At 42.7% G+C, this 10,000-nt stretch overlaps 1 protein-coding gene across 6 annotated transcripts in view; it reads left to right on the plus strand.

Moving 5' to 3' along the window:
• Positions 1-10,000, plus strand: part of khdrbs3 (KH domain containing, RNA binding, signal transduction associated 3) — a 145,897-nt gene that overhangs the window by 87,998 nt on the left and 47,899 nt on the right. For 5 of the 6 annotated variants that reach the window (XR_003411049.3, XR_003411048.3, XM_035521193.2 and 2 more), the window contains exons 3-4: positions 2,732-2,848; positions 8,764-8,910. Coding sequence is in view for 4 of the 6 variants with exons in the window: in XM_035521193.2 (XP_035377086.1) it covers positions 2,732-2,848; positions 8,764-8,910 (264 nt within the window). In the remaining 2 variants the exon portion in view is untranslated. The remainder of the gene's footprint in view (positions 1-2,731; positions 2,849-8,763; positions 8,911-10,000) is intronic. The other variant, XM_081712785.1, reaches the window with a different exon arrangement.

Below are 10,000 nucleotides of genomic sequence, written 5' to 3' on the forward strand. Positions count from 1 at the left end.
CTCTCCCGCTCCCACTCTCTCTCCTTCACTTTCTCACAGTTTTTGCTCTCTCTCTCGCTCTCTTTCTCTCTCATTCTCTCATTTTCTCTCTCATCTCTTTCTCTTTGCATACCATCTCCTCCACTTTCATTTTAAAGAGACATTGCCAGCTTGGAAGTCGTTCCAACTTTTCATCACATAGATACACACACACGCACACGCACACACACACGCGCGCGCACACACACACAGAGCGCACACGCTCTAGCTCATTTTGAAACTAGTAGGCTACTCTTTTAGATGCAATAAGGTATTGTCCAAAAGATTACACATGCCATGTTAGCCCAACGGACTTCCTTCGATGCTGAAAACCTCAATTATCATGATTATACCACCCACTTTATGACAAAGCCACACAGATAAGTCATCAATCATACTTAAGAGGTCCGCTCATGTGGACCGTTTATGCGAAGGCTTCTGCTTGAGAGTGTGTGTGTGTGTGTGTGTGTGTGTGTGTGTGTGCATGTACATATGTGTGCTTAGCTGCCAGATCTATATGCGGATAATGGTCTTAGAGCTCTCATAAAAGCGTAGCACTGTTTAATGTCCAGATTATGCCCGTCTGGTTGTTTGCAGCACTTAATCTCTGGGGATTACACTGCTAAACACCTCACAGCTATATAAACAGCACAGCACTAAAGCAGAATAACAAAGCTTTGTGCACACTACACACTAGACTCTCACTCTCTTTGAGTACATCTTAAGCGGTAATGTGTCTTTACTGACTGACAGCTATTTTAAAGCTGTTTATATTATATAATTATTACATAATATTAAATTGAACAGAAATCAGCAAAGGTGTTTGTTTCCAGCCATTAGCGAAATTTGAGTTTATTGACAACTGTGGTAATTGTATCATTACATCCGACTCTCACATTCATGCAGTGTGAATTTTAGGTAGTTATCTGTCATAATTGATATGAAGTGTTCTACTCAGAGAATTCTGGTATTGGGGTTTTGTTAGTCATATGTGTGAGTTGTGTTACACTGAGTCTTCTGGTATTGGGTTTCTGTTAGTGATATGTTGTGCTGCACCGCACTTAAGACAAGGTGGTAGAGTAGTTGGCCTTAAAACTGTAGGCAGGGCCTGTTAAGATCCCATTAGATGATGTTGTCCTGTAGATGCAGCTATGGCCACACAGATTTTTACTGTCTAAAGGTGCCAAAAGCCATCCTCATTCACACTCTGGGAGAATGCGAGAGGTGTCAAGCTAGACGATGGTGGTAAGCCTCCCTCTGGACATGTAAGGTTTTTACACATTTACATACTTTGTGATGAAAATATGAATTGTGGGTAAAGAAAGAGTGTTGTGTGTTGTGAGCGGATTCACATGTGGGGACGGGCCTGTGTGTGTGTTTGAGTGCATGTGTGTGTGTGTGTGTGTGTGTGTGTGTGTGTGTGTGTGTGTGTGTGAATATATGCATGTGGCAAGTACGGTGTGTGTGGGTGGGTGTGGGTGTGTATGTGTCTCTCCTTCCTTCCCATATTCTTCCTCCTTCTCATTCTGGCTTTCATTCTGTTGTTTTCTCTCCATCTCATCATCATCATCATCATCATCATCATTTCTCACCGCTGCATTAGCAGTATTGTTAAGGCAGTTTCCCTAACATAGCGCTTCGATTGGCTTAACAGGGGTTGGTAACCCTTCTCCAATTGCAGAACTCAGTCACAGGCTGGACAGCTGTGTGAGGTGAAAGATCACATGACAGCAAGTCTCTTGGCCTGTGAATGAGCAAACCAGCCAATCAGAGCCTTTGGAATATGATTACTTCACACTGAACCATGGCTGGCCTTTCCTCCAATGTGAAACAGTAGGGAATCTGAGCAGGGTTTAATATTAGGCTGTAATCTAAGCAGGGTTTAATATTAGGCTGTAATCTGAGCAGGGTTTAATATTAGGCTGTAATCTGAGCAGGGTTTACTATTAGGACGTAATCTGAGCAGAGTTAATATAAGGCTGTAATATGAGCAGATCTTAAAATTAGGCTGTAATATGAGCAAGGTTTAATAATAGGCTTTAATGTAAGCAGGGTTTAAATATTAGGCTGTAATCTAAGAAGGGTTTAATAGTAGGCTGTAATCTGAGCAGGGTTTAATATTAGGCTGTAATCTAAGAAGGGTTTAATATTAGGCTGTAATCTGAGCAGAGTTTAACAATAGGATGTAATCTGAGCAGGGTTTAATATTAGGATGTAATCTGAACATGGTTTAACATTAGGCTATAATAGTTTCCTGCTAAATAACTGATCTCACTCCGGACTGTTCCAAGATGACTGAGTGAATTTGATTCTGCTCACTGAACACAGTGTTTCTCTGTGGGGCTTCGGTGCATTTGTCTGACACGCACAGACGTGCTGACATGAGACTGTGATACTTCGGTGTCCAATTACTGTGAACTCTCAACTGCAGAGTGGTATACTGATGCCTTATTTCTGAAATGCCAACTGTTAGAGTTCCTTCTTTCTTAAGAAATTAGTAGTGCAAATGAATATACTTTATTTAGAAAAGGAAATGTATGAATGTGTTTTAAAGAAAGAGATGGACACTACCTGCCTGACACACGATAATTGTTTGTTTCTCTTTTTCTCCAGGAGAGAGAAAATGTCAAATTTATTTTTCTAATTATTTTAGTTCATTATTCAACAAAAGAGAAGCCTTATATTGCAATATGCTATTTGTCTCCTTTTGCAGTTTAATTTTGTGGGTAAACTGCTTGGGCCCCGGGGTAACTCCCTAAAGAGACTACAGGAGGACACGCTGACCAAGATGTCCATTCTCGGCAAAGGCTCCATGAGAGACAAAGAGAAGGTAACCCCCTCTCCTCTCCTCTCCTCCCCTCTCCTCTCCTCTCCTCTCCTCTCCTCTCCTCTCCTCTCCCCATTCTCCTCTCCTCTCCTCTCCCCATTCTCCTCCCCTCTCCTCTCCTCTCCTCCCCTCTCCTCTCCCCCTCTCATCCCCTCTTCTCTCCTCTCCTCTCTTTCTCCTCTCCTCACCTCTTCTCAGTTTTATTTGTACAGCAAACACTCAGCGGCCACAGCGGAATGAGAAAACAAAAATAAAAAGATATATTAATAGACAAATTAAAATTACAGTGCTAAAGGTTACAGTTCAGCCATGGTCCAACCATTTGCAGGTAAATGATACATTTCAGTAGATTATTCCATTAGCCCATAACTCATGCTGGGAGTGAGATGAGGCTTCAGACTTCTGGCCGTGTCTGGCGATCGGAACGATCAATACCCTGCCTCATCTGGGGGGTGGAGGGGTGTATCATAAAGAGCCCTGGCCTTGGCATCCTAAAAGAGAGAGAGAGAGAGAGAGAGAGAGAGAGAGACATCCCTGTCTCACACTGAGCTCTTGTCAGTGCAACAGCTGGTTCACCTGGTGAGTTGTAGCATTTTCCTGCCACACCCTCCTCATTAAACTGAAGCTGATTTGTAAAACTGTTCTTCCAGGACTTCCGTAATTAGTTTCTTTTCCTTCTTACCTTTCTTGCACTGGATGTCAGACAGATGTCCTAGAAGCAGTCGAGAGAGCAGGGGGTCTGACTGCACTCCTAGACGACAGCACTGCACAGTATAGTGCTCCGACACACCTGATCCAACTTGGCAAGGGCTGGATAATTAACTCATATAGCAGGCAAAGACTATTAAAGAAGAGAAGACATTAACCTGCCTGGCATCTCACGTATTCCTGCTAGTTTCGCAGGCATTTGACAAATATTACCAAATAAATTAAAACCTTCATCAAAATAACATAAAGCTAATTATACAGTGGACAGGGAGTTCAGACTGATACTGAAATACATGAGAATATTACTGTTATGCTTTTGTGTGGATATGTATATTCACACCTGTGTGCTTGATTGTGTGTGATTGCGACCTGGTCAGAACAAATTCACTGAGCAGTGTTGACAGACATGATGTGATGAAAGCTTCCGGAACATGGCTTCCTGTTCACTCAGAGCTCCAGTGTGCAAATCTCTTCATATTCATATTCACAGACGGCTCTCAGCAGCTACTTGGGACGGGATGATTTCAGCGGTGTAGCGGCAGGCTGGCTTCTGCCTCCACCACAAAGGCGCACCCCAGCACATCCATCAGTGCTTGTGGTGTTTCCAGTGCACACATCAACCTGCTTCTATACTGGAGATATTGTTCATCGTGATGTGGAATTCCAGGGTATTATTATTTTGTACACCGCGCCCTGTGCAATTGGCTGAGAGGGCCACTTCCTTGGGGGCCACGATTTCTGATTGGTTCATAGCCAGACCTTGCTCATATGTTTACACTGCAGAGCCCAGGACTACTCCACTCATTTATGTTCTCAGTTAAATCATAGCTACTGGGATGTAAAGGCAAGATAATCAGTGTTGTCAAAAAGATTGCTTACATCACAGTGTTTTTTTTTTCTACCTGACAATATTATGTAATTAATACATCCCATATATTGTACTGTAATACATCCCAGATATGAGTAGTGTTGAATCCCTGAGATAGAGCACATTGTTGTACATTACTGCTAGTGATTTTTTTTCACGAGCTTGCCTGGTAACAAGAACCAGGCTGTAATAAATTCATGTCTATTGATTTTTTTTTTTTTTTTTTTTTAATCGATTAACGGCCTCTACAAAACGGAAGTCAAAATTAGGTTTCTGTACGTCCAAACAACCTTCAGCTCTATGCAGGAGTCTGGGGATACAGACACTTGAGGGGTAAGCATTTCTTAGCTCTGGCAGCATGGCTCCTGAAACATCTAATGTATGCAGTTGATGATACACTACAGCAGAAAATCGACTTTTTTTTCTAATCTCTCTTCGTCTTACTAAAGATGGCTTCAGATTAAAATGGCTCCCGTGACAGGGATGTGTCAGAATGATCCGATGATTTATATCAGACCCTTTTTCATATTGTTCCAGTGTCATTCTCCATAAATGAAGAATGTGTCTCGCAGGATTTTGCTTTCATTGTCAGAGTTATCCTGTCTGTGAGGCATCCCTGCATGCTGACTGTTTGTCCTCGGATGCCTCACCGCCTGTCTGAGGTCACTAGGGGCCAGCGTGAAATCCCAGAACCAGAGACATGTCCTCTCATGGTTGATGTCACCCTAAATGAACAAGAGCAATGCTGCATGTAGCAGAGTAAAACCCCCATTCTGAGAGAAGGTTACACGTTGTAGTGGAGCTTAATAAGGTAGAAACATAGCAAAATCGAAAAGCAACAAACTACATCAATAATGAATTTATCTGTTCCACAAACAATATGTGTGTTTATCATCCCTAGCTAAGTAATGGTGGTTTCAACTGGAGACTGTGCTATGGCATTCTAACAAAGGGTTTTAAAAAAACACCCAGTGATTTTATGTGTGCGATTTTATTTGCGTATTCTTTTTATATAATTGTTTCTATTGTTTTCTTATTTTTATGTGAATGTGAATCACCACCACATACAACAATAACAACAGCTGCAACAACAAGAATAATAATCATAACAAGTAATAGTAGTAGTAGGTACTTTCACTGTATTCTGACGAGCTGGTGTACCAGCATCTGTTTGCCCTGGACTTTACAAAGACATGGACACTCACTGGGTTTTTGCATTTCCCAGTGCAGTGATGCCACTGCTAGCCTGGCCCTACCCGACTCACGCGAGTGTAGCGTGAGGCGGTAATGAAACCAACCCGTGCGAGTGTAGCGTGAGGCGGTAATGAAACCAACCCGTGCGAGTGTAGCGTGAGGCGGTTAATGAAACCAACCCGTGCGAGTGTAGCGTGAGGCGGTAATGAAACCAACCCATGCGAGTGTGGCGTGAGGCGGTAATGAAACCAACCCGTGCGAGTGTAGCGTGAGGCGGTAATGAAACCAACCCGTGCGAGTGTAGCGTGAGGCGGTAATGAAACCAACCCGTGTGAGTGTAGCGTGAGGCGGTAATGAAACCAACCCGTGCGAGTGTAGCGTGAGGCGGTTAATGAAACCAACCCGTGCGAGTGTAGCGTAAGGCGGTAATGAAACCAACCCATGCGAGTGTAGCGTGAGGCGGTAATGAAACCAACCCATGGGAGAGTAGTGTGAGGTAGTAACTAACCCAACCTGCATGAGTGTAGCGAGGCGGTAATGAACCAAACCCGCACGAGTGTGGCGTGAGGCGGTAATTAACCCAACCCATGTGAGGGTCTGGGGAGGAGCTGCAGTAGGCCTGCTGCTACTGCTAAATGGTTGTAGTGACAGTTTTCCTGCGTGTGCTCGGCTGGGTTACAGCTGTATTGCTGCTGGCTAGAGCAAAGATGCAGGGAGACAAACTCATCAAGCGGATTGCAGGAAGTTGAAGGTTCTGATTTTGGCTGGTAGATATTTAGCCTACCAGTGGTCCCCATTTGAATGACTTTCAAATAAATCACCTCACCCAAATGGCAATCAGTTACTCTTTTCTCATTCAGAAGTTTTCATTCTCTCTCTCTCTCTCTCTCTCTCTCGATCTCTCATCGCTTCTTTTGCTTCTTTTTCTTGTTATTATTTTCCTTCTCTGTCTTGTTTTTCTGTCTTCCTGTTGTTTGACCTAACCAAAGCTAAAAGTTGAATTGAGTGGAAGATATTTAGATATTGTTTCTTCTTAGCCTCTGTTTTTAAATAGTTTGTGTTCATACAGTCTAATACGCCAAACCTTCTGTTACAGCCTCGCATTTACACTTTACAATTTGCCTGCTGATGTCTGTGTATAGTGTTTGTGTAAAACGTACATGACACCCCTGCCCCCCACCCACACACATAAACACACACGTGTGCACGTGCAGTGCTTTAGCGCAGATAAGCCTGTCCTCATAAACACCATATCTGTGTGGAAAATTAGCATCTCATTAGCTAATCAGAACCCCCCTTAAAGGAACAGCGTAATTAGATCTCACACACACACACACACACACACACACACACAGACACACACACACACACACACACACACACACACACACAGACACACAGACACACATACATACACACACACACACGCACAGACACACACACAGACACACACACACAGACACACACACACAGACACACAGACACACAGACACAGACACACACACACACACACACACACACACACACAGACACACACAGACATATGGTGACAGACTTGCATCTACGCGAGCATCCTCTATCTTACCAGCCTGAGAGTGCAGATCTCCTTCAGCCAGGCCATCACACTCCCTCTCAGTTCAGGCTGCCACATTCCTGCTGGGCTCAGATCTGTTATGTCGTTTGATTATTGTTGTTGTTGTTGTTGTTGTTATTGTACAGGGGATTTCCATATCTAAACATTAAAAAGCAAGCTTTATGATTAAAATGCATTTCTTGATCATTATCCAATTTCAATACCTTAATTAAAATGTGTATACCAACAGATAAACAGCAAAGTTTATTTGTAAATATTGGCAGTGAAAAATTTGTTTTCAGGTTTGATACAATTTTCATAGAGTCTTGAAATAAAAGTGTGGCTAAGTCAAACAATGCACAAACCTGAACTGCTTCATATAACCTATAGCACGAATCTACAGGTTATTGATTATCAGAGTATTGATCATACAGTGTTAAAGTTCACTATACTTTAGAATGTTAATTTTTCAGCTTCTTGACGTTGTTCTAAAATTGTGTGTCTACACACTTTGTAAATATGTATTTGTTCTTCGCTTGGTTTGTGTTATTGTGTCTCTGTGTCTCTTCCAAAGAGTACACAGTTGTCTGGAGTTTAGTCTGCATGGGACAAACCGATGTGTGTGGGATTGACAGCTGTTTCTTTATGTTGATGGAGTGGAGAATTGAGCAGGATCAGTAATTCCTGTCACTGAGAATTTCCCATCACATCAGCACCAGGTGTCATTGTGCTTTGTGAGTGAGGCTGATTGCTTGTCTGCCCCAGAAGAATCAGAGTGTGTGTCCGTGTGTGTGTGTGTGTGTGTGTGTGTGTGTGTGTGTGTGTGGTTGCCAGTGGGAACCTCCTGCAGTACTCCCTAGCAGAAGACAAACGCCTTACTGGAGAAACATGTTCGTTCTACAGTAGACAGCTTGCTGATTCCACTGCACTAATGTTAGCTGTCCTGGAGATGCTATCACCATGTAATCAAGACTGCGTTAATGGTTATGATTTACGATTGTAAAAGGCACTGTGGTCTTACTCCAGCAAGATGTAATTTGCTGATTTGGTTGTTTCATTCTTAGGTTTCTTTAGGCAGGCCTTGTGTTGGCTGACAGAGCAACTTCTGTTTGACAGAATCACTCACATGGATATTTACATACTTATGAATATGTTTGAATAGGCATGAACAATTATATGCAACTCCTGTGTGACAGAATAGCTCACACGGATATTTGCATACTTATGAATGTGTTAGAATAGGCATGCGGCACACACAGCGTGAAGTCATACCAAGATGGTTGCTTGGCGAAGCTTTTTGGAGCTGTTCTACACCTTCGGACATCTGAACTCCAGCAGTGTGTTGCGGCTAGACTCTAGAACTGAGGCTCGGTGCTGGACCTGATATTCGAGAACCAGTCAGCATGCACACTTCCTCTTATATGAGAGCCAATAAAAAAGCTGCCAGTGGCACACCTGCGCGTGACATCACCATCACCTTAGGGAAGTGGTGGGGCCCCACTGTTGGGCCCCTGAGCAAGACCCTTAACCCTCAATTGCTCAAGTTGTACTTTTCATTTTTCCTTTTGTTTCCAGGAGGAGGAGTTGCGGAAGAGCGGAGAGGCCAAATATCACCACCTGAATGAAGACCTTCACGTGCTCATCGAGGTGTTCGCTCCACCCGCAGAAGCCTATGCACGCATGGGACACGCTCTCGAAGAGATTAAGAAGTTCCTCATTCCAGTGAGTGTGTGTGTGTGTGTGTGTGTGTGTGTGTGTGTGTGTGTGTGTGTGTGTGTGTGTGTATCTTTGTTTTGCTGTCTTTACATAGACCGTTATAACAGCTAAATCATGGAAAGATTTGAAGCTTTATTGGAAAAGCTAAAGGGCTAAAAACTGATTGTGTGTCCATGCGTGTGTGTTTTTTCCCCCTCATTAATCCAGTTTGGTGTCATTATGTTTTTTCTTTCACCCTTCTGCTGCCAATGATGTGTTTAGCACTTTCTTGTGTTTAATGAGAAAGACATGTAGGGCTTTCTGACTGCTCTGCTCTTTGGAACTGAAGTGCTAATGTTCACACCCAATTTCAGTTTTCACATTGAGAAAAAATTAAATCAAACTAAGAGTCAAATAAAGAAATGTCAGAAATGTTTCATACAGAAGATAAATAATGCACAAAAAGTAAATGCCATAACCACATGTTAAACAATTATGCACAATAAACATATAAATGCCATATTCACATATTAAGCATATCTTATTTTCAGATTTTATTTATAAGAGACGAGCATAACCAGCCTCCAGTTTTTCCGTTTTGTACTGCAGCGTCACTTGTGATGTCATTAGATTGATGATTCCTGGTAGGAGGAAAAGCTGATGCTATGCTAATCTAGAGGGGTGGAGCAAAATGTTTCAAACCAGGATGTACTGCAGTACACATTTCTATGAAGCTATGAAGTACAGCACAGAGATACTAGATGAAGAATGCCTTGATAACAGAGCAGAGAGACATAACAGAGCAACATGGCTGTCTCACGCTGAGCAGGTCTTAAAATACACATTCCAGAATTCCAAAGCACTCAGATCTGCTGTCACATTCCGAGTATCACTTAAAATACACACTCTGGAATTCTGGAACGCTCAGATCCAGGCACGCTATCGCACTCGGCTGACTCCACTAGGCTAAATTTGATACTTTTTTTTTTTTCCTTTACTCTTAGATTTTTTGGGCGTACGTGACTGTGATGTAAACATGTAAGAATATGTTTTTCAGAGATGAAGAGGATGGAGCTCCACTGCTGATAAAAAGGGGAACGAGAGAGAGAAGGAGAGA

This window comes from Electrophorus electricus, chromosome 4 (assembly GCF_041902795.1).
Source record: "Electrophorus electricus isolate QZ-2024a chromosome 4, ASM4190279v1, whole genome shotgun sequence".
In the NCBI taxonomy this organism is placed as follows: Eukaryota; Metazoa; Chordata; class Actinopteri; order Gymnotiformes; family Gymnotidae; genus Electrophorus; species Electrophorus electricus.